At 48.9% G+C, this 20,965-nt stretch overlaps 8 protein-coding genes across 8 annotated transcripts; 6 read left to right on the forward strand and 2 right to left on the reverse strand.

The window, feature by feature from the left end:
* Window positions 1-717: 717 nt before the first annotated feature.
* On the forward strand, window positions 718-1,954 carry EURHEDRAFT_374000 (fatty acid alpha-hydroxylase; the record flags this gene model as incomplete). The annotated part of the gene is made up of 3 exons (XM_040778593.1): window positions 718-1,439; window positions 1,494-1,742; window positions 1,798-1,954. 3 exons carry the CDS (start codon window positions 718-720, stop codon window positions 1,952-1,954), a joined length of 1,128 nt encoding a protein of 375 aa, XP_040642609.1.
* Window positions 1,955-2,643: 689 nt separating this feature from the next.
* EURHEDRAFT_447006 (putative RNA splicing factor (Pad-1)) lies at window positions 2,644-4,520 on the forward strand (the record flags this gene model as incomplete). The annotated part of the gene is made up of 4 exons (XM_040783641.1): window positions 2,644-3,317; window positions 3,376-3,684; window positions 3,737-4,207; window positions 4,262-4,520. The coding sequence occupies 4 exons, from the start codon at window positions 2,644-2,646 to the stop codon at window positions 4,518-4,520; spliced, it is 1,713 nt and encodes a 570-aa protein (XP_040642610.1).
* A 962-nt stretch (window positions 4,521-5,482) lies between these two features.
* On the forward strand, window positions 5,483-7,031 carry EURHEDRAFT_470231 (uncharacterized protein). Its single transcript, XM_040785299.1, has 2 exons — window positions 5,483-6,329; window positions 6,383-7,031. Exons 1-2 carry the CDS (start codon window positions 5,498-5,500, stop codon window positions 6,880-6,882), a joined length of 1,332 nt encoding a protein of 443 aa, XP_040642611.1. The 5' UTR covers window positions 5,483-5,497; the 3' UTR covers window positions 6,883-7,031.
* Window positions 7,032-7,109: 78 nt separating this feature from the next.
* Window positions 7,110-9,382, reverse strand: EURHEDRAFT_408140 (putative MFS sugar transporter). Its single transcript, XM_040780755.1, has 7 exons — window positions 9,003-9,382; window positions 8,752-8,951; window positions 8,422-8,697; window positions 8,180-8,373; window positions 8,086-8,127; window positions 7,596-8,037; window positions 7,110-7,537 (listed from the first exon to the last, which is right to left on the reverse strand). The coding sequence occupies exons 1-7, from the start codon at window positions 9,085-9,087 to the stop codon at window positions 7,214-7,216; spliced, it is 1,563 nt and encodes a 520-aa protein (XP_040642612.1). The 5' UTR covers window positions 9,088-9,382; the 3' UTR covers window positions 7,110-7,213.
* A 2,122-nt stretch (window positions 9,383-11,504) lies between these two features.
* Window positions 11,505-13,742, forward strand: EURHEDRAFT_520137 (PP2C family serine/threonine-protein phosphatase). Its single transcript, XM_040786810.1, has 2 exons — window positions 11,505-11,729; window positions 11,803-13,742. Exons 1-2 carry the CDS (start codon window positions 11,669-11,671, stop codon window positions 13,395-13,397), a joined length of 1,656 nt encoding a protein of 551 aa, XP_040642613.1. The 5' UTR covers window positions 11,505-11,668; the 3' UTR covers window positions 13,398-13,742.
* Window positions 13,743-14,234: 492 nt separating this feature from the next.
* Window positions 14,235-16,076, forward strand: EURHEDRAFT_408144 (CDP-diacylglycerol--inositol 3-phosphatidyltransferase). The gene is made up of 4 exons (XM_040780756.1): window positions 14,235-14,356; window positions 14,486-14,817; window positions 14,878-15,254; window positions 15,314-16,076. The coding sequence occupies exons 2-4, from the start codon at window positions 14,643-14,645 to the stop codon at window positions 15,683-15,685; spliced, it is 924 nt and encodes a 307-aa protein (XP_040642614.1). The 5' UTR covers window positions 14,235-14,356; window positions 14,486-14,642; the 3' UTR covers window positions 15,686-16,076.
* Window positions 16,077-16,385: 309 nt separating this feature from the next.
* Window positions 16,386-17,969, forward strand: leu2A (3-isopropylmalate dehydrogenase LEU2). Its single transcript, XM_040780757.1, has 6 exons — window positions 16,386-16,550; window positions 16,607-16,627; window positions 16,694-16,762; window positions 16,830-16,925; window positions 16,977-17,604; window positions 17,670-17,969. Exons 1-6 carry the CDS (start codon window positions 16,500-16,502, stop codon window positions 17,897-17,899), a joined length of 1,095 nt encoding a protein of 364 aa, XP_040642615.1. The 5' UTR covers window positions 16,386-16,499; the 3' UTR covers window positions 17,900-17,969.
* A 361-nt stretch (window positions 17,970-18,330) lies between these two features.
* EURHEDRAFT_408147 (uncharacterized protein) lies at window positions 18,331-19,459 on the reverse strand. Its single transcript, XM_040780758.1, has 2 exons — window positions 18,952-19,459; window positions 18,331-18,893 (listed from the first exon to the last, which is right to left on the reverse strand). Exons 1-2 carry the CDS (start codon window positions 19,097-19,099, stop codon window positions 18,709-18,711), a joined length of 333 nt encoding a protein of 110 aa, XP_040642616.1. The 5' UTR covers window positions 19,100-19,459; the 3' UTR covers window positions 18,331-18,708.
* Between the last annotated feature and the right edge of the window lie 1,506 nt (window positions 19,460-20,965).

Raw genomic sequence — 20,965 nt, forward strand, 5'->3', positions numbered from 1 at the left:
ATCGATTCATTTTTTACTATCGCAAGGCCTGCATATCTCTCGCTGAGTTGGGGGAGCATTTCATTGACAAAGGAGCCAAAAGAGGACCCTCACACCAAAGTTCTTCCGTAGAATCCGAGCAACTGGGCGAACTTCCAGTAAATACCTCAGGCATTGGTAAAAATCCCGATTATATATATGTATACTAACAGGGATTGCTCTTGCAAGGTCCCAACAGTCACTGGTGTCAGTGTCTAACCTGTTACTGAGGACGTCAGGGGTTATGTTCCAGAAAGGGTTTAGCGTGCACTTTTCCAGGAGAATCAGATGATCTGTTGTTGAGTGATTACCAACCATACCGCATCAGGCCACAGTTTCTCCAAAAAGTTTGAGACCTCGTACGATCTACAGAATACATACTGTTCAGTACCGCTGTCTCTCGGTGGTTGGTAAATAGAAAAGAATAACCATTACCCTCATTGGCGGACGAGAAAGAACAGTCAACGCCGAAAATTTGCGGATCGGACGGACCCGTGAATTATCCATCGACCGCTCACGCCACTCCGTCTCCGATCTTTTATTTTTCCTTCCTGCGCTTCCTACCTCGCCTCATCGCATCCTGAATACTAATCCACCAACCTAACTTTTCGCTGCTGCATCGACGTGTCCTTCCGAACGTGTTCTAGCCAGCTCGTATTAACGTTCCGGGATTTGCTGTCTTGCCTCCTTTTAGCGACAATGCCGGGAAGGATCCTGCCAACGCTGACCCAAGCTGAGGTCGAGTCGCATAACAACGCCAAATCGTGCTATGTGACCATCGGTCCGAAAGTTTACGATATCACTTCGTTCGTTGACGACCACCCTGGTGGAGGCGATTTGATTCTCGAATACGCAGGCAAGGACGTGGGTGAGATTTTGGCCGATGTGGTATCTCACGAACATTCCGAGTCGGCCTACGAAATCTTGGAGGACAGTCTAGTCGGTTTTGTGGGCACCGCCTCTTCGACCAAGGCGAATGTGAATGGAGCTGCAAGTGCGGAGGAAACAGCACGGGCTGTCTATGAGAGCACGGGTATGGCGACTGAGGAAGACTTGTCCATCGAGACGGATATCACCAAAGATTACCAGCAGCACAAGTTCCTTGATCTCAACAAGCCCTTACTTATGCAGCTGTGGAATAGCGGCTTCAGCAAGCAGTTCTATCTCGAGCAGATCCATCGTCCCCGTCACTACAGGGGTGGTGACTCTGCACCGCTCTTTGGCAACTTTTTGGAACCTCTCAGCAAGACGGCGTGGTATGTCGTTCCGATAATGTGGCTTCCGTGTATCGCCTACGGTACTACCGTTGGCCTTTCGGGTATGTCTAGTGCATCCGCTGGTGCTGGCTACTGGGCTTTCGGGCTCTTCTTCTGGACTCTGATCGAATACGTGATGCACCGGTTCCTGTTTCACATTGATACGTATGGTTACCTTTCTCTTAATCTGTCTGCCCTTCTCTAACATGCTCTTACCAGGCTTCTTCCTGACAACCGAGTCGGTATTACTCTGCACTTTCTCCTTCACGGAATCCACCACTACCTGCCGATGGACAAGTACCGACTTGTAATGCCACCAACTCTGTTCGTTCTTCTCGCCGCGCCGTTCTGGAAATTTGCGCACTCTGTGATCTTCTATGACTGGTACGCCGCTGTGCTGGCGTACTGTGGTGGTGTCTTCGGATACGTTTGCTATGACATGACGCACTATTTCCTCCACCACCGAAAGTAAGTACCTCCCCAGCTTATTCCCCAGAATTCATGCTAACAAATTACTGTGCAGCCTCCCATCGTACTACAAGTCGCTCAAGAAGTATCATCTTCAGCACCACTTCGCCGATTTCGACAATGGCTTCGGTGTTACCAGCCGCTTCTGGGACAGAATCTTTGGCACAGAGCTTGAGACTCCAGCACCGTCCAAGATTGTCAAGACCCAATAAGCGCACACTCGGGGTTGATACATGACTTCTCTCGCGCTTTGAGCATCATGCAATCTTTACTCGTGCATACGACCTAATGATGGGTCTACAAATGATCCAGGCTTCGACTATTGTCATTGCTTTTCACTAATTGCTTCGCATTGCTAGTTTCTTTCTTGTACAGCAAGCCCTGTCTTTGCTGCCGTGGACAGTACATAGCCACGGTTGTTTTGTTTGGGTTTATTTTTTGACTATAACATCCCTACGAGTGTATATGACAACCTAATTTATAATAGATAACATTGCAACTCATTTTTGCTTGAATGCCAGTGCTATAAACGTTGTATACAGGGGAGAACCTGATCGGGGTAGAGAACGCCAAGAGTCATGTGACCTGGCTACATTTTCGCCTCCACGGAGTTGTCCTTTCCCTGAGACAACGTCCACACGTACCATCTTCGCCGTAAACCACCCTTAGTTACAACCTTTTTCGATAGACCGATATACAAGTGCAGTGACACTGCAAGGAAAAACAGAGAACAGAACTTGGTGATTTGAAATAGAAGGGTTCGCGCAAGTCACGTCCGATTCGCCGCCACTCTCTAACGCTTGAAAAAAGTGATCCAACCCTCTCCGCGCTATCTTCTCCTTCCCCAGCTTTACTCCGGAAAAGAGGAGTCATTCTTCTTAAAGAAAAACCACCAGTCAATATGTCAGGTCTTGACGTTGAAGCTCTTCTCGAGTCCACAGCCGCACCATCCCCTCAACAGGAACCCACTCAACCCCAAGACCGCGATGATGACCGCTCCAAATCCGAACGAAGCACCGATCGCCGCGATCGCGACCTCTCTCGAGAAAGGGAACGACGCCGCCGAGACCGCAGCCGTCGAGATGCCGATGGGGATGAAGAAATGAAAAGCCCGAGAAGCGAACATGGCAGTGCTAACGGAAGCCATAGAAGCAGCAACAGAAAGAGGAGCAGGAGCCGCGACAGCCGTCGGGGGTCTCGCAGAGACCGCGGCGACCGCTACGGTGACGATTACCGCTCCGGTGGTGGTGACTTTTACCGTGGTGGGGGCCGCGCGCGCACGCGTTCTCGCTCGCCTTTTGATGATCGATACTATCGCCCCTCGGGGGGTCGTCCGCGTCGGGACGATGATGAGAAACGCTACCGCCGCCGTGATAGCCGTAGACGCAGCCCGACCCCTAAAGGTCGTGACAAGACGCCCGAGCTTACTGAGGATGAGCGCGATAGGCGCACCATCTTTGTACAGCAGCTTGCCGCGCGACTGAGAACCAAGGAATTGATTGCGTTCTTCGAGAAGGTTGGGCCTGTTAAGGAGGCCCAGATTGTCAAGGACCGTGTCAGTGGAAGGTCTAAGGGGTGAGTTATATTTCTCCCATTTACGGTCAGAAGCTGTCGGACTAATATTCCCATCTAGTGTCGGTTATGTCGAATTCAAAAACGAGGAGTCAGTCCCGCAGGCTATTCAACTTACTGGGCAAAAGCTTCTAGGAATCCCAATCATTGCGCAGTTGACTGAAGCGGAAAAGAACCGTCAAGCTCGCAACCCCGAGGCTACTAGTAGCAACAATCACGGGGCACCCTTTCACAGGTTGTATGTGGGTAACATTCATTTCAGTATCACTGAGAGTGACCTCCAGAATGTTTTTGAGCCGTTTGGCGAACTTGAATTTGTTCAACTGCAAAAGGACGAAACCAACAGGAGCAGAGGTTATGGTTTTGTGCAGTAAGACCCCTATGTCCTATGATGACCTTGATCCCTGGTTTAACGTGTGTAGGTTCCGTGATCCCAATCAAGCCCGTGATGCGCTTGAAAAGATGAACGGCTTTGACCTTGCTGGTCGGGCAATTCGCGTCGGCCTTGGAAACGATAAGTTTACCCCTGAGGCGCATCGTAGCCATAGTGCAGCCCCACCGCCGATTTTCCAGGGTTCTTCATTCTCCGGCCAGGGAGGACGTGGTGTCCAGGCTGGTGGCTCCAACAACTTTGACCGTGCCGGCGGCCGGGAGAACGAAAAAGGAACCGGTGCTAGTGCTCTCGATGATACAGACGTTGCGGGTGTAAACTTCAACAACTTCAGTAGGGACGCATTGATGAGGAAGCTTGCAAGAACAGATGAACCTTCCGAGCCTGCTGCCGATGACAAGGCCAAAATCCTTCGGCCTAAAACTGAGACCAAGCCGTTGCCTGTTAATGTTAACATGGCAAGTCGTTGTGTCATGCTTCGTAACATGTTTGATCCTACAGAGTAAGTCGTAATTCCTCCCCGAGATTATGAGGATAAACTGCTAACAACCAACAGGGAAGAGGGCGAAGTCTGGATCAAAGAGCTGGAGGATGATGTCCGCGCTGAGTGCGAAAATAAATATGGTCATGTCGTTCACATTTCCCTAGATCCGAACTCGCAAGGCGATATCTATCTGAAATTCGACCGTGTCCAGGGTGGCGAGAACGCCATTAAAGGACTCAATGGTCGATTCTTCGGTGGTCGCCAGATCACTGCGCAGCCCGTCGTCGACGCTGTCTACAGCAGTCTTTTCTCCCGCACGAAGGCTATCTAATTTTCATCACCTTCTACCAAAGCCCTGGCTTTCCACTATGGTGGTAGGTATCTGATCTAATTGTTAATTAGGCGTTTTTACCTCTCTATAGTACCTCTGAATAGCTTGACATGCTGAGCGTCTTGCTCCGCTTACTTGGATGACTGTGCCCCTGGTAGGTGCCGAGTCCTTTTTATACTTCTGTTGTTGTCTACTTGTGTGAGGCATTTTGTGCAATGATACTTGTTTATAGGGGTTCGATTCTTATTCTTGCTATCTTGATTGGCGTATGTTTAGTTTAGTTGAATTATACCTATTCTGTTTACGATGCGCCAAATTAGCCCCAGGACTGCTGTCGTAAGTAATAAACATAGCCAGATGTCTCAGCTCCAACGTCTCGAGTATGTCCCGTAAGCCAAATGGTTGAGCATCGAACGTCCCGTTGTCTAATCTTGGTGATATTGACATCTCTCTCAATTGACAAAAAGACAGACCCAGCCAGGTGTTGTTCAACCTGACCATTCACTCACAATGGACTTTACTTCTTGGTTTCTTTATTCCAGGTCCCTCACTGTTTGCCCTCTTTTCTCTTCTATTTCATTCTTTTCCCTCTTATTGTCCACCTCCTCTTTTTGTAAATCTATCCTGAGATCTCACCAATACAGCTCTGCGTCTGACTGTTTACCTGTTAGTACAAAACACCTATCCATCTCTATCAAACTACTCTAACCAAAATACTCCCCACACCAGTCCAGTCCAGCCTCTGGCACCCAACCCCCATCATGCTCACAGTCTCGCACCTTTCCACTTCCAACGGCACCACCCCAAGCACAACCCCAAATCCCTCCATCAGCCACAGTAACCACTCCCGAACCTCCTCCTCAACACCCGCAACAAGCTTCAGCGCCTCCCAGCAGCACACCCACGACCTCACCCTCGAGAACGAATACCTCCGCACCCACCTGCAAAGCACGCAGGAGACGCTACAGGCTGTGTATATGAAGCTGGAAGATTCAAGGGCACATATTGCGCAGGATACGGTGCTGATTGGCGGATTGCAGGAGAAAGTTGTGGAGTTGCAGGCGCTGGTACAGAAGCAGAAGGTTACGATCAGTAATCAGAGCAAGACGATTTCGGATCCGAGGATTATTAGGAAGCAGTCGCAGCAACAGCAACAGCAGCAGCAGGTCCCTGGTTGTGGTAATGGGGCTGTTATGCCAATGACGCCCCAGCGGCATGGGCAGGGACAATGTCAGGGTTTGTCGCCGTTTGAGAGTCCGTATTCGACTAGGTCGGGGTTTTCTGGTGCGTCTGGTGCGTCTGGGGCTGGGGTTGAATATTCCCCTCCGCCTCCGATGTTCGATATTAACGGTAACGGTTTTGTTCCTCAGTTTCCGGGACAGTGCTGGGGTCAGCCGTTGCCTGGTGTTAACCCTCTTCCTCTACCTTCGATTTGGGATCCTCTCGCCTGGTCCAATGGCAATCCTTATGCCGTCGCGTATCTCGATCCTACTACTTGCATTTCAGAGTTCTCCTCCCGACTTCGCGAGCTGTGGACGAAGACGGAGCTTTTTGGTCAGGTTCATGCGAATGTTCCCAGCATCTACAAGGATAGTCATCTGGACAAACGGGTGAAGGAGTATATCATGTCTGTGTCGGATAGACAGGGGGCGTCTTCCCTGCTGGGCAGTCCTGCGACGCGATTCTTCCTTGTCGCCAAGGCGATTAATGCTTTTCTGGTTCGGGATGTGTTGAAAGTAACGGTTATCAAGGGCTTCGATGCACAGGCGGATATGGAGATTGGGGGTATCAAAAAGCAACTGTTCCCAGGTACCTCCCCTGGAAATATCATATACTAGTGCAAGTCTAACATAATCGTGTAGATACACCCACCCCCATCCGCCACATAATGGTAATAGCCATGACAACCAAAATCCAAACCCTCAAAACAAAGCCCAACTTCATCGAATTCTGCCAGCAAAAAACCCTCGACCACATGCAGAAGCTCTGGCACCTCATCGGGCCCCTAACTCACCCCCAATCCAACACCACCATCGATCCCCTCACCGGCAACAGCCAAGCCTGGACAGACCTCTCTGCCATCGTTTCAGAAGCCGAAATGCTCGCGCTGGATATGTACTCCATACCCTTTGAATACCGGTCTGAATTCCCCGCTGTGGATGAGGCGTTTGATCCGGCTACGATGGTTAACAGTGATGCGTTTGTCATGGGTGATCCGGCTGTTTTGGTGGGGAGTGATTGTCGGGTTAGGTTGGGGGTTACACCTGTTGTTAGGGCGAGGGATAATTCAGATTGTGAGGTGGGAGTTGTTAGGGTTGTTAGTATGGGGAATGTGTTGTTAAGGATGGGTGGGCATAAATGATTCTGTCTGGATAGGTTCGGGATCTTTGATTCTTTTGTTGATTTGGTTGGAAACATGCGTGGTTATTGGATTTTTATGCTGCCACTTCTCTTCTGATTGAACATTTCGTGGACTTGTGATCTGTTTCGTTCACTTTATCGTATTCTGGGATAGGGCTTATGAATCACGAATTTCAGGTTTTTACGATGTGATCTAGAAAATACATAAAGCATTTCCAGCTTTTTCCAAGCCCCAAAGATATCATTTACAATAGAATGTGCACAATTCATGCAAAATACACAACGCATGTATCATGTATCAAAATTCTACCTGTGTAAATCCAACCCACAAATCAAACCTTCTCAATATGCTCCTCCCCAGTACCACTCTTACAATCCTCGGCCGTTCCCATCTTCGCCTCCCCCCTATCCCTACCCATGATATTAACCCGCCCATGCTTCCGCCTCTCCTTAGCAATCTCCTTTGACAGCTTCACAGGCCCCTTTTTCGGGTTCGTAAAGAGATAGTCGATCTCTTCGAGGGTCATCTTGGCTGTCTCGGGGTAGAAGAAGTATATGAGTGGCACGAAGGCGAAGTTTGTGCACATGAAGATTAGATATGCTTTCCATTGCAGGCGGTTGATGATGACGGGGGTTATCATGACGACGAAGAAGTTCTGCTCCAGTTAGCGAATGATTTTCAGTAATATATGGGAAGAGGGGACAGGGACGTACCCAAATCCAATTCGACGATACCCCAATAGCAGTCCCCTTCGTCCTAGCATGCAACGGCAAAATCTCCGGAACATAGCACCACGGAATACAATTCACCGATGCCCCAAAAATCAGCATATACACAAAGAAAAACGCCACCGCCGCAGAAGAAGTAGCATGCTCATTCGCATGCCCTTTGAAACTAAGCAAGATAGCCACCATCATCATGCAGATACCCAACCCAAAGGATCCCCACATCATAGGCTGGCGGCGGCCGACGCGGTCGACGAAGATGGTGGGGAAGAGAGAGCCGAGGACGAACATGATCTGGACACAGCCGCCGATGATTTGAGATAGGTTTTTGGAGAGGCCGACATTTGTGTTTAGGACGGTGGGGATGAAGTAGACGACGAGGTTTATGCCGCCAACTTGGTTCATGAATTGCATGCCGTAGGCGAGGAGGCTGATATTATTAGTGATGTTTTATGGGAGTGGGGCTTAGGGGATGTACACTCTGTAGCCTGTTGAAACTTCATCGCGCTTGAGGATGTTTCTGCACGTAAGTGAGTCTGGTATTCCACCCAAGGATGTATTGTCAAACTCACCTCCACTGGAATCCCCCATTTTCTGTCTCCACTGCAATCGCGTCCAGAATCTCCGTCTGCTCAGACTGAATCTGTGGGTCGTCTTTCGGCTTACCATACACATCGCTGAGGATTTGCAGAGCCTCGTCGTTCCGTCCATGCTGGTAACAAAAACGCGGTGATTCAGGAAGCCCGAAGACAAGCACGATGACGATCTTCAACAATTAGACACAATGCTTCAGTTCTAGATAGACGAGACTCACAAAAGCCCAAATCATCTGACACGCAATTGGCAACCGCCACGCAATCTGCCCTCCAACGAAACTCATTCCGTAGTCGAAGAAGTAACTGATCACGATGCCCACTCCAACCAGCAAAGGCTCACTGCAGACAAGCTTTCCTCGCTTGCTGGCCTCACATAGTTCCGCTTGATACATTGGAACCGTGGACGTCTCAATCCCGGTGCCGATTCCGCACACGAACCGGCCGACCATCATGTGTGGGACGGAATATGCTGAACATTGAAGTGTAGCACCGATCTTTAATAGTTAGTCAGTACAGGCCTAGTGACATCTCAATGCGCACAGACTCACAATAACCCAAGTCATTGCAAACCACATGGCGCGTCGCCGTCCTAACCAGTCGCCCAGCAGGAAGTTCAGTATGCAGCCGGAAAAACACCCCAGATTGTATATTGAGACAATAATACCCGTTAAGCTGTCATTTGGATGGCCCATTGTTTCAAGGTAATTGTCGTTTTCCACGATTCCAGAGAAGACGCCTTGGTCGTAGCCTACATTTGGTTAGTTAGACTGGTTGAAACAGCGCCATCAATGAACATCACCGAAGAGAATAAATGCCATCCCACAAGCCACCCAAATGGCAGCTTGAAGGGCAAAACCCGTCCCAAATACATCAATCTTCACCATACTGACTCCTATCGTACCTATTCAAACTGTAAAATGATTCACCGCACATCCTCCGAGCATCAAAAAGGGCAACCCTTATATATACCCCCTTCCCAATCACCACCCCGTAGCACAACAACCGGGGGATATCCTCCCGAATACAGCCAGTCCTTGCATCAGGCAATTAGAAACGCCGTTGTCCCAATCCGGTAATCCGAACATGTTACCCCGGACTGCGGGCGTTACCCCGCACACCCGCTAAACCAAAACGGATACATTCTTTATGGGGGATCGACGATTATCCATGTGCTTTCGGTCTGTTCTCCGGTCCTCGTGTCGGGGGTGCAGACGTCATTTTACTATTCAGTGGTGTATGTTACGGGGGCTTGGCGGTGCCTGAGTTCACCCCGGCCAATGTGACATCAGAATTGCCGTGTGGTGTGACTAAACACCAGATGTTGCAGAATGACTTTATGCGCTTGGCTAACAGTAAAATTCTTATCGACTTGTGCTATGGGGGTTTATAGAGCGGCAGATGCTAAACACACTTGTAGCCGGTATTCAATAGTGATGCAGGACGCGGAAGGTGTCCAGAACCGGAAATTTTCCCGGATAGCCAGAGGAACAATGCGCATAACGGCTAAATTGCCTAGAATTGCTTGCAGCAAGTGACCGAGGAGGTCCTCGCAACTTAAATGACATATCGTTGGCCAATGCCACACCCAAGGTTGCTGCTATGCTAGCAATTCGTAGATAGATTGAATTCGACATCCCGTGTTCGACATGTTGACATTGAAACTTTGACTAGTTAAAGGATAAGAGAACGAGATTATCAAGACATACTGATACATAAACTCATCTAGATAAGAAGTGACCATTTGTGATAACTAGTAGAATACATACCTTTCAAGTGATTCCCATCCTGCATCACAGTTCTGTCAGGGATATACGACCATCAGAAACAGCATTCACAGCCAAGAGCTCATGCTTACCAAAGGCCAAGTATAAGGCTGAAGGCATTGCAAATACATACCAGTACCATTCCCGAGACCATCATGGAATAGACATCACTTTAGGGGCCCTGATGTGCCATGGGATAGTGGAAAGGGTCACAGATAAATAAGGGAATAAACAAATATAAATCGGATACTGAACAACAACAGTATCGACGCCGCGCCCAAATTTTGTGTGTAGGATTCCAAGCAAGCCCCAATACGTGAAAACCGCGATATATTATTCCCCAATGGGAACTGATGCCTCTTCAAACATCAAAGCCTGTGGAATAAAGATACTTAGGAGATTTCATACTCACACTTACAGCGTAGGGTCGGCAACTGATTTTGCTATTACCGAAATCCGATTCCCCAGCAAGCGATACTAGAAGGTCTTGGTCTCAGTAAAGCTGACAAATCTTGGTAATGGCACTGGAGGACCGGATGAGAGCGACTATCCAGATGATGAGACCCTCCACAATGACTGCAGGCCACCCGCGAACAGTTTTATATACGAATGCCAATTCAAATATATTTCAGCATGCAACTTGGCGCTGAAGATCGATGGTTTATCGTACGCCAGAAATACCCTATGGAATATTTCCACACAGGGAAACTTTAGCCCTAATGGTATAAAGATTTTTACGATCGTTTTTTCTGGGGTCTTCTCAAAAAAATCTAGAAATACTGGTTATCGAATGACAGGCTTCTCCTACTAACCAAGGGGTTGCAGCATCTGCTTGGGGCTTCACGAACAATGAAGATTTTTACCATGATCGTGGGGGTGGGCCACTTGAACCTCGAGGATAAGAAGACCATTCGGTCTTGAAATTGGCCACAGGATGCGTCGACTGATGGCTAGCATTTTGAGAACTACTGGATAGTCGTGACAAAGTCTGGATATGGCCATCATAGGCCTCAATGAGTACGATGAGGAAGGATGAACCATTTCCCCCTCTGGGGATGGGCCCGACTTTTACATGACTCCATATCCTCGACGGCATGGGAAACCCACAAGAGTAGATCACCATCACTACGAATTGAATTCTCCAGGAATATGGTAGAAAAAAACCATGCTTTCACCAGAATAAGTGAGACCGATAAGAGCCGGTTGGGAAGCCGGGTACGTCCATGGCGATCATTGTGGAGTGAAGACCCTAATGACCCTGATGATGAGCTTTGTGGTTGATCACATCGTAATCTTGCGTGACGAACGCCAAGTACTATTGAATATGAATTCAGTACTTGATGCAAGCTCTAACAAAGACAAAGGAATGAACTATAGCAGAGAATCGAGGAGGGTTAGAAAGTTTGAGGCACCCCATATGGGGTAACGTCCATACGAATCATTAGTTGAATGCACGTGCTATAGAAAGTGTCTCATACTTCAATAAGCTTAGTAGTAATTTGTACACTTTTCATAGCATCATATTACATCCGCCAACTGCCGTCGCAACACTCCGTCGTATGGAGGCTCGGGCCGCAAATTCATCCTCCCCGCCGCAAAGAATGGGAAAGTGAAGGCTCTCCTTTCTTCAACCACACTGCGTTCTTGCCACTAGCCTCTCATTTTGCTACCATAATTGATCTATTTCAATGTCTCGACATTAATGAGTCTGTCCTCTGCGAAGCGAGCGACTGTCCGGGTTCGCGCCTTGGCGGACAGTTCTTGTACGAGTCCTTCCCCGGCCCAATTACACCCTTTTCATGCGGTCAATCGTTGTCTAACGCGAATAACCCACAGGTTTCATATCAACTTCCAAGCGCAAATACAGTACACCCCAGGTTAAAAGACGGCCAGAGTTTCACGACTACTTCGTCACACATCTCCCCTCATCGTCGCTCCATCCCGATCCTCGAGGCCCGCTCGCGCCCTTTCATAAACTCCCTCGTTCGGAGTCAGTACCTCATACCGGAGAGATCTCGCATTCGCCTGCGTCGTTCCAGGCTCTGACAAACCGCGAAGCCACCGTTGTCCGAATTCCACTTCGCAGCGCGAAACATCATTTCGGCGCCTCGAGTTCTCGGGGTACTCGTCGGTCAAATGAAGACACACACCAGGCCGGTGTGATTGATTTGCCCGCGTTTGCGAATCGACCACCGGCGTCGCTTACAATCAGACGAGGGGCTGGTCCTGGGCCTCGTGAGAATCGCGCGGCAGACAGTGCCAGCGGTGATCCGCAGGTCTTCTACTTCGGAGTCTTTGACGGACACGGTGGGACGGAATGCAGTACGTTCCTTAAGGAGAATCTACATGAATACATCCAGAACACAGCTACAGAATTTGAATTGCGGTCGAGTCTGAGGGACAAGGGGGAGGAGGGATCGAAAGAGGAGCCCGAGACTCTGCCCATTGTCCAGGGAGCGAACCGGCAACTAATTGGCGAGCTAGAAAAGGAGCTCGTGAAGAATTGGCGGAGTCTTGTTGGGGGTTACTTCAAAAGATTTATCCCGCCTCACTTCTCCTATTTCGGACGAGATGATGTTGCAGAGCAGACTGACAGAAAGTCTCGCAAAGAGGGCGTCACCATCGAAGAAGTGATGGAATATGCCTTCCTACACGCGGACTACGACTTTGTGTCAGCACAAGCGGCGAGACGGGACAATGAACTAGTAAAGGCTGGCCAACCTCTACAGCAAGACGAGATCCTCTACGGTGCAGACCATCCGGCGACGAACAAGAAGATCTCAGGCAACACCCGCTTCAAGGGCGGAAGCACCGCCAGCGTCGTGCTCATCTCCACCCCGACCCCAGCACCGTTCTGGTACCCGACCACGTCGTCTAGCTTGTTGGTATCGCATGTAGGCGACACAAGGATGCTGTTATGTTCCACGGTCACCGGCGAATCTATCCCTCTGACTTCAAACCACCACCCATCCTCACCGCCCGAGGCGGCCAGACTCCGTCGCTACGCCACGACATTCGTGACCGACTCGTTCGGCGAGGAACGCATGAGCGGTCTAGCCAACACCCGTTCCTTCGGAGATGTCCAATCCAAACGTATCGGTGTCTCTGCAGAGCCCGAAATTTACCGCCTTGAGATGGCCCCCGCGGAATTCTCGTTCTTGGTCCTCATGACCGACGGTATCAGTGGATCTCTCGACGACCAGGAAATCGTCGACATCGTCAAGGAGGCTCGTACACCGGAAGAGGCGTCCAAGGACGTCGTCAGCTTTGCAACTGAAGTCACCAAAACCGGAGACAATGCCACCTGCCTCGTTGTCCGTTTAGGCGGATGGGAACGCCGGCTGGAAGGCGGGCTGGGAAGCATGGGGACGAAGGAGTCTCGCGAATGGCGTAGGCAGGAAGCTACTGATCCGCGCAGGTCACGGACATGATGATTGATATTTCTAAGGTATCTATGGTTTGCTTTTCTTTGCTTTGTTGTACATAGTTCCCTGGTGTCATCTTCGGTTCGGTCATTGGTCATTGGTCATCGGGTTTTGTTCTTTTCTTTTTATTTGTTGTACATATAAAACTGATATTCACAAGGCTTTGCTGGCTTTCTTTTGTTTGAATGTCGAGTGCCACCGGGTTTATGGAAGGAGATTAATATAACGGGAAGGCCAATATTTGCAAACAAAAACATATGTTCTTTTTCGTTTTTTGGGCTATTCTACGTTTTCTTCTGTGTACCAACAATGTACCACCTTCGACCCGGAAATTTTACAATGAGCTGTAGCGTACGTAACTGACAAACAGATTGAGTTGCGGAACTCATGTTTAATCTCCCCTGTTGGCAGAGGAATAAGTCCAATGTGGGAGTATGCGAAAGGCAATTAAATTGGTTACTATTCATAGTCTTCTAGAAAAAACTAGATTGCCCAATGTAGATCGTCGAGAGAGATTGCCAGATCGCAGGCATGGTTACGATGTTACGTCTCCTGTTCCCCTGAGCTTCCGCAAACAGTGTAATAGCCGTCTCGGTGCCTATGACAAAGATACCGGAAAGAGAACGAATTTCCAGGTAATAGCATCTTCATTATACTCTGTATACTGTGTAGAACAGACCAGTTTCTACTACTAAATTGACCAGCCGTTTGCTATTCCAGCTAAAGCGCACCGGCGGACGTCAGAGTTCAGACCCTGATCGTGTTATCGCCCTTATCGGCAACACGCACGCTTAGTTCGGATCTCCTGACTAACTTTCTCTTTCTCAACTCTTCGAGGTTTCTCTTTACCTCGAGTGCTTCTTCTTTCCCGTCACTGTCATTCCTTTCATCTTTACTCTGCACCATCCTTTCTGCTTCTCTAGAAGAATTCCTCGGTGACTCTGGAAGCGCGTTGATCTCGTGACGTGTAGGTTTACAAAAAAATCCCCGTCTAACAAAGCTTTGCTGGCCTTTTTTGCTCTTATCTCAGACCCCGCTGCACTGTGATGATGACTGGGTTCTTCTGTGAATGGTCTTGCTAAATATTCCACGACTCTTATAGATTCCACCTGTCCTCGTCCTCATTTTCGTTTCGCACCGATCGGTCTTTTCGTTCCCGGCCGGTTTCCGGAAAAGGCTCCTGCTCGTTATTTCCGCAGGGTCCTTTGATACCTAATACTTCGCCTTTCCTAATTCCTAAGCTTTACGAATATGAGCGCAAAGACGAGGAGACAAAAGGCCGCGCAGGCAGCGCAGTCCGACAGCGATGTGCCGTCGCCCGCCAGCAATGGGGCCGTGAAAACACCGAAGAGGAGCAAGAGCAAGTCTCCTTCTCCTCAACCGGAGGCGAGGGAGAATGTTTTCCTTTTTGCTCCTAATCTTATTGGTAGATGTCTCAGGACTATATTCTAATGGCGTGAAATCTAACCATTTGTCTGTCCAATAGGATATTCCCGAGTCGTCCTTACCATCGCCTCCCTCTACTACATGCCTCTTCATCCGCGTACCTGCTCCATTCTCTACAGTGTTTCATGTCTGCTGGATGCCTTGGATGGATACGCCGCGCGATATTTCAACCAGTCTACCACCTTTGGTGCCGTGCTTGATATGGTGACAGACCGTTGCACAACTGCTTGTTTGCTTGTTTTCTTGAGCTCTGCCTGGCCTCGGTGGGCCATTGTTTTCCAGGGCTTGATTTGCCTGGACATGGCCAGCCATTACATGCACATGTATGCTACTCTGAGCCGGGGTGGTGCCAGCCAGAGCCACAAGAAGGTTGATGCGACCAGAAGCTGGGTTCTGTACCAGTACTACCACAGCAAGGTGAGCCTCCCTAAAAAGTTACACAAACCAAACCATGGCAGCTGACCACCAATGTTTAGACTGTGCTTTTCATCTGCTGTGCCCTTAATGAGGTCTTCTTCATTGGTCTCTACCTGCTCTCTTTCTCCTCGCCTACTCTTTCTCCGTCTCTTCTGCAACCTACTGAGCAGCCCGCCTCCGCGCAGCCTGGAAACCCTGCTCACCCCGCCCCAAGCAGCCTTTTCGCTAGCCCATGGAGTGCTGGTGCTCTGGAGATGGCCAGAGCTAACAAGCTTGACAGCTTCTGGCCATGGGCGATTACTGCTGTCTCTGCTCCCGTCATGGCCTTCAAGCAGTTCGTCAATATTGTGCAATTGGTCAATGCCAGCAAATGGATGGCAGAGGGTGACCTCGCAAGCCGGAGGGAGGCGCGGAACGGCAAGAAGCGGTAAACTGCTGGCTCTTATCCAATATGAGCAGGCTGTCGACCAAGGAAGTTCTACTAATATCATGTTTTCTTTGTCTTCTGACGCATCCATTGGTCTTGTCATGAACAGGGTTCTCTCCAGCACTATTTTTCGCCGGGTTATCACTATCATTCGCATTACTTAGCTTTCACTTTCTTTTTTTCTCTTATTCCTTTAGTTTATATTTGCTCGTTTTTGCCTGTTTATTCCCGGCTATTCATCCGTCAGGTCTGAAATTTTTTTGGGAGGAAATCGGTCTGTTAAGACAGATCTTTGCAGCATTTGAACGGCCCTTGCTCGTTTCTTATTATCTTTTATTATTCTTTCTTTCTACACCCCTTTCTTTTCTTTTCTTTTCTTTTTTTCTTTTTTTTTTTTTCTTTTTTATTCATTGTTGCTTCTTGTTACCTACATTTTGCTTGACTTGCTTTTTATTCGCTATTTTAATGTGTGCTGGGGTATCTGTTATGGACATACACAGTTTGTATTAGTATCCTTGTTACTATTGCTGTTTTATTCATATTGCCTGAAAGAGATGAAAACAACCAATAATGATATACTGAGCTCTCTCGAGTTACTTTAGTGCTCCACAGTAGTAATTGTCCATCTCTCAGAGGCTGCTCTAAGCCGATACAATACAAACCGACTCCGACTGCGGCTCCGGTGTCGGCGCGGGGTGGACCAATTCCGCCCCGCCATCTCCAGCCGTAGTGACCATTATTCGATTATTCCCCTCGACTTTCCTCAGATATTCTAATAACGGCTTGAATCACTTCTTCAAGAACATACAATTACAATAATGGCTCCCCATAACATCGTTGTCTTCGCCGGAGACCACTGCGGTCCCGAGGTGAGCAGCTCCGAATCCGCTAGTCCGCAATTGACATATTGACTTCTGGTTTACAGGTTACCGCCGAGGCTCTCAAGGTGAGTAGTATATACGATGAGAGGCCGGCGAGATGGTATAGAGAACTAATTCGATTTCGTGGTTAGGTCTTGCGTGTCATTGAGAAGAACCGCGATGACTTTAGCGTCAACCTTCAGGACCACTTGCTTGGTGGTGTGAGTGCTTATTCCTAAGTATAATGGAAGAACTGAGGTGACTTTGCTAACAATGAATTGCTCATAGGCATCGATCGATGCGACTGGATCTCCCCTGACCGACGAGGCCCTGGAGGCTGCTAAGAACGCCGACGCCGTTCTGCTCGGTGCCATTGGAGGACCGGTATGCGACCATTCCCCAAAGCCATAAAGGACGTTATAACTAACAAAACAGAAATGGGGAACCGGTGCTGTCCGCCCCGAACAAGGCCTCCTCAAACTCCGCAAAGAAATGGGCACCTTCGGTAACCTCCGTCCCTGCAACTTCGCCGCCCCCTCTCTCGTCGAAGGCTCTCCCCTCCGCGCCGACGTCTGCCGCGGCGTCGACTTCAACATCATCCGCGAACTCACCGGCGGCATCTACTTCGGTGACCGCAAGGAAGACACCGGCGACGGCTACGCACTCGACACAGAGCCGTACTCGCGCGCTGAAATCGAGCGCATTACCCGTCTCGCAGCCAACATGGCCCTGCAGCACAACCCGCCTCTCCCCGTGTGGAGTCTGGATAAGGCCAACGTTCTCGCAACGAGTCGGTTGTGGCGTAAGGTTGTGACGGAGGTTTTCGAGAAGGAATTCCCGCAGGTGCAGATTGGGCACCAGCTTATTGACTCTGCGGCTATGATTATGGTGAAGGACCCAAGGAAGTTGAATGGTATTATTGTTACTAGCAACTTGTTTGGTGATATTATCAGTGATGAGGCGAGTGTTATTCCTGGTTCGTTGGGTTTGCTTCCTAGTGCTAGCTTGAGCGGCATTCCCGATGGAAAGAGTAAGGTCAACGGTATCTATGAGCCTATTCACGGTGCGTCCCCTCTTCCTCCCACCCCATCACAACTCCCATATAAGAAACAATACTGATAAATGCAGGCTCCGCCCCCGACATCGCCGGTAAGGGCATCGTCAACCCCGTCGCCGCCATTCTCTCCATTGCCATGATGATGCAGTACTCCTTCAACCGCATGGCCGAGGCCAAGGCAATCGAGACCGCTGTGCGAAACGTGATTGAGGCTGGTGTTCGCACGGGTGACATTGGCGGTAAGGCGACGACTGCGGAGGTTGGTGACGCCGTGGCTGCGGAGTTGGAGAAGTTGCTGTAGAGGGTGTTTGTATTAAATGATGTGATATAAATTGTTTTGCTCTGTGCGATGAAAATGAAACGTGATATGACTTCAATAATGGGTATTGCTTATAAGTGCAGGCCAGTGCTTTCCGCCATTTTCACTTGGAGCATGGCTTGTACGTTTTGATATATACTTTTCAAGAGAAAGAGGGAATCAAACCTCATATTAACACGAACTACTCCGTAGTCTTGGGTGACGGCGAATTACTAGAAGTGGTATAGCGTGCCTGTTTAGGTTTAGCGTATTATTGCCGCTTGGCATCACGGTGCGTGCTCTATAAAGTCGCCCTCCATCGCTGCTTCAACTTCAACCAAATTTTTGCTGTTTTCCCTTTCACCTTTCGCCTCTGCCGCCTATGATTTTGGTGAGGCATTATTGCTATTGATCCTCTGCCTAGGCCCCCTCATTGCGCCACCCCCTTTTCGCTGAATGCAGTCATAATCACCTTGAAGCTGCAGTCTTTTCACACCAGTATGGTCCCCCACTCATGTTGAAAAGGTCTGCTAATAGAAATGGTGTTTGAGATAAAATTTTGCCTTGCAAATTGAATGGTCCACCATAATCTTCATCACGTCATCCTCCAACCCTTCATCTCCTACTGGCTGAGCGTCCTATGATGGATCCGTTTTCTATGAATATCACCGCTATGTTCATGCCTATGTACACTTCTACAATTGGTTGCCTTGTTCGAATGAACAACCTGCTAACATAGCGGCATCCACTACCTCCTTTTTGACTTCATTCTTGACTCCTTTCATCAGAGTTCTGGATGCACAGACAACAACTCAGCCTTCCCTGACCCGCAAGTGAGGAAGAACTGGTTGGCGTAAAATGACAGGTTGAACTGCTGATGTTTCGCGCTCATGACTGGCATTCATTGTGTATCGGGAACAGTCGGCAGGAATAGCTATCCGGCTTCTCCTGGCCTGTGCCGAACAGGCAACAGGGAATCGATTGGCACACAAGTGTGGTTGAGAGCCCTCCATCCCCCAGCAATCAACAGAACAACTAAGACCAGAATACTAAAGCAAGCTCAATATGTACCTCGCCATTCCCCTGAGAACCAGTGTTCGCCCACACAGCCTGAACAGGATACTCCTGCAACCCCAAACCCCGAGTCTCCCCAAAGCCAATTGGGCTTGGAACTCCAAAGCCACATAGAAGCAGCAGTGGCATTGAAAACAGCACAAATAAAGACCATCGGAGATGAAGTTCTAGAGCTTGTCTCCATGATTATTCAGAAGAGCAGAGCCTACAGGGAGCCGCTTCCCTGGGCCGGGCTATCAGGACCCTGGCCCTCAACTTCAGCAAAAACCTAGCGACTGTACACCAGTTCAAAGAAAATGAAAGCCGCCAACCCCCTCACTTCGAGCACAATAGCTATGCTGGAGCTACAAGAACCTCTCTCAATGCCCCCAAGGTACAACCCAAACCACCCCTGTTCCCCACACCCTATGGTCATATGTAATAGCATTTTAGTAATGTGAGAATATATGGGGCAAGTCTGAGTGCACAACACAGAGGATGAGCCATCACCCCGCATCACGCGAGTTCAGCCAGCTGAAAACTCAATATCCACACGCTACCATATGAGACTTATCATTTGCTATTATGATTCAACGTCAGACATAAGCTGGTGGGTTCTATGGGACTTGCTATTAGCATGCTTTGTGTGACAGTCTCGAACAATATAAATTTATTGGTAGACTCTCTATCGAAATACTAACATGGAGAAGGAAAGAAGGAAGCTGGGCCTGCCAGCGCTGCGCTATCTAGTGTGCGAAGGGGGTTCCTGCCCTATATTCAAACAGGCCAAAGTTTACAAACATCTTGCGTTGTTGGTGAATGCCCGTACTCCGTGACACCTCGCTTGATCAGTGAGGTCAGTTCGACGCCTCCCTGGCCATTGGATGGTATACTGCCTCCGACCGAGTCTCACATATCGCCAATGAATACCAACCCAGGCACATCATGGAGTGGGGTCTCTCCCGTCAGCACGGTTGATCCAAGGCTCCAATTTACCGAACAGCAGCCACAGCAAAACTTGGTGAGTCAGCCACAATCCGAATCACCTGGCATTGCTGCCGCAAAGCTGCGATCCCCTTCAGCCATTAGATCACCAGTAGTGGTCAACAATAATATTCCTGTTGGCTTTGCTGACATTGTGCAGTGCATCGGTAACAATGCTGAGAAGATCAATCAGTCATGTTTGTGTTGTCTGTCTCACTTATCCTCATTTGCCACTGTTGTTCCCACCAGTATCCCTGCCCCCTTCCCTCACCTTGTGTGAAGCGAAAAAGGCTTTGGAGGTGGTTATACGCTATTTTGGACATCAACCGATCAGATTAAGCTCATCAGAACGTTTGCTACTCGAAACGCTTGCAGAGAATCTTGATCCGGCCAGCAATCAGATCAGTATGTTTTCTGGAGAGCACGCATTCCAATGATGAAATTTATGATGCGCCTTCCCATATCGCATACCGCCGTTGGTAAGGGCACCACCTCTGGGCTACGGTATTAGCTCTTGCGCAAAGCTGATGTAATATCATGTCCTGCGGCAAGTTCAAGGATCTGCAGTCCCTGTTTTTCGTGGGGCAATTGATCTCGAGAAGACCTACTTCCTCTATGAGGCTGGGGAAATTCGACATATATTGCTCATGGGTGGGGGTCTACCGGCAGTCTCGAACATATGCGGTATTGTATGCCATTGAGATTAAAGAAGAATATATTGGTACTATAGAAAAACATAACTGTTTGGAGAGTTACCGATAATTTCTTTTGGGGCTTCTGGACAGCGATGTAAGTTTAATACTTGATGATATACGTATCTCAGGCATTCTTTCAGAGCATCAGTAGTATGTTCGCATGAATGTCTGGAAGGGTTTCGATTTGCTGTAATATCACACGAGCCTAATGTGAGGTGCACTGACTTCCATTTTAATTTTCCGACTTATATCTCACATTATGATCTTGCCTTTCCATCCATCCTACGATTTCAGTGTCTCTCAATTCGTTCTCCCTACTGGTGAAGTCTTAAAGAGT

The sequence above is a fragment of the Aspergillus ruber genome, assembly GCF_000600275.1.
Source record: "Aspergillus ruber CBS 135680 unplaced genomic scaffold scaffold00002, whole genome shotgun sequence".
Taxonomy (NCBI): domain Eukaryota; kingdom Fungi; phylum Ascomycota; class Eurotiomycetes; order Eurotiales; family Aspergillaceae; genus Aspergillus; species Aspergillus ruber.

Excerpts from the sequence above, each read along its gene's own strand:
- EURHEDRAFT_408144 (XM_040780756.1), top strand. The coding sequence starts at position 14,643 with ATGAGCGCAAAGACGAGGAGACAAAAGGCCGCGCAGGCAGCGCAGTCC. Across the intron at positions 14,818-14,877 it reads TTTTGCTCCTAATCTTATTG|GATATTCCCGAGTCGTCCTT; the intron begins GTAGATGTCTCA and ends TCTGTCCAATAG. Across the intron at positions 15,255-15,313 it reads ACCAGTACTACCACAGCAAG|ACTGTGCTTTTCATCTGCTG; the intron begins GTGAGCCTCCCT and ends ACCAATGTTTAG.
- leu2A (XM_040780757.1), top strand. The coding sequence starts at position 16,500 with ATGGCTCCCCATAACATCGTTGTCTTCGCCGGAGACCACTGCGGTCCC. Across the intron at positions 16,926-16,976 it reads TCGGTGCCATTGGAGGACCG|AAATGGGGAACCGGTGCTGT; the intron begins GTATGCGACCAT and ends CTAACAAAACAG. Across the intron at positions 17,605-17,669 it reads TATCTATGAGCCTATTCACG|GCTCCGCCCCCGACATCGCC; the intron begins GTGCGTCCCCTC and ends TGATAAATGCAG.
- EURHEDRAFT_408147 (XM_040780758.1), bottom strand. The coding sequence starts at position 19,099 with ATGCCACTGCTGCTTCTATGTGGCTTTGGAGTTCCAAGCCCAATTGGC. Across the intron at positions 18,894-18,951 it reads CGAGGTACATATTGAGCTTG|CACACTTGTGTGCCAATCGA; the intron begins CTTTAGTATTCT and ends AGGGCTCTCAAC.
- EURHEDRAFT_470231 (XM_040785299.1), top strand. The coding sequence starts at position 5,498 with ATGAAGCTGGAAGATTCAAGGGCACATATTGCGCAGGATACGGTGCTG. Across the intron at positions 6,330-6,382 it reads CAAAAAGCAACTGTTCCCAG|ATACACCCACCCCCATCCGC; the intron begins GTACCTCCCCTG and ends ATAATCGTGTAG.
- EURHEDRAFT_520137 (XM_040786810.1), top strand. The coding sequence starts at position 11,669 with ATGAGTCTGTCCTCTGCGAAGCGAGCGACTGTCCGGGTTCGCGCCTTG. Across the intron at positions 11,730-11,802 it reads CGCCTTGGCGGACAGTTCTT|GTTTCATATCAACTTCCAAG; the intron begins GTACGAGTCCTT and ends AATAACCCACAG.
- EURHEDRAFT_408140 (XM_040780755.1), bottom strand. The coding sequence starts at position 9,087 with ATGGTGAAGATTGATGTATTTGGGACGGGTTTTGCCCTTCAAGCTGCC. Across the intron at positions 8,698-8,751 it reads TTGCAATGACTTGGGTTATT|ATCGGTGCTACACTTCAATG; the intron begins GTGAGTCTGTGC and ends TAACTATTAAAG. Across the intron at positions 8,374-8,421 it reads GTCAGATGATTTGGGCTTTT|ATCGTCATCGTGCTTGTCTT; the intron begins GTGAGTCTCGTC and ends TAATTGTTGAAG.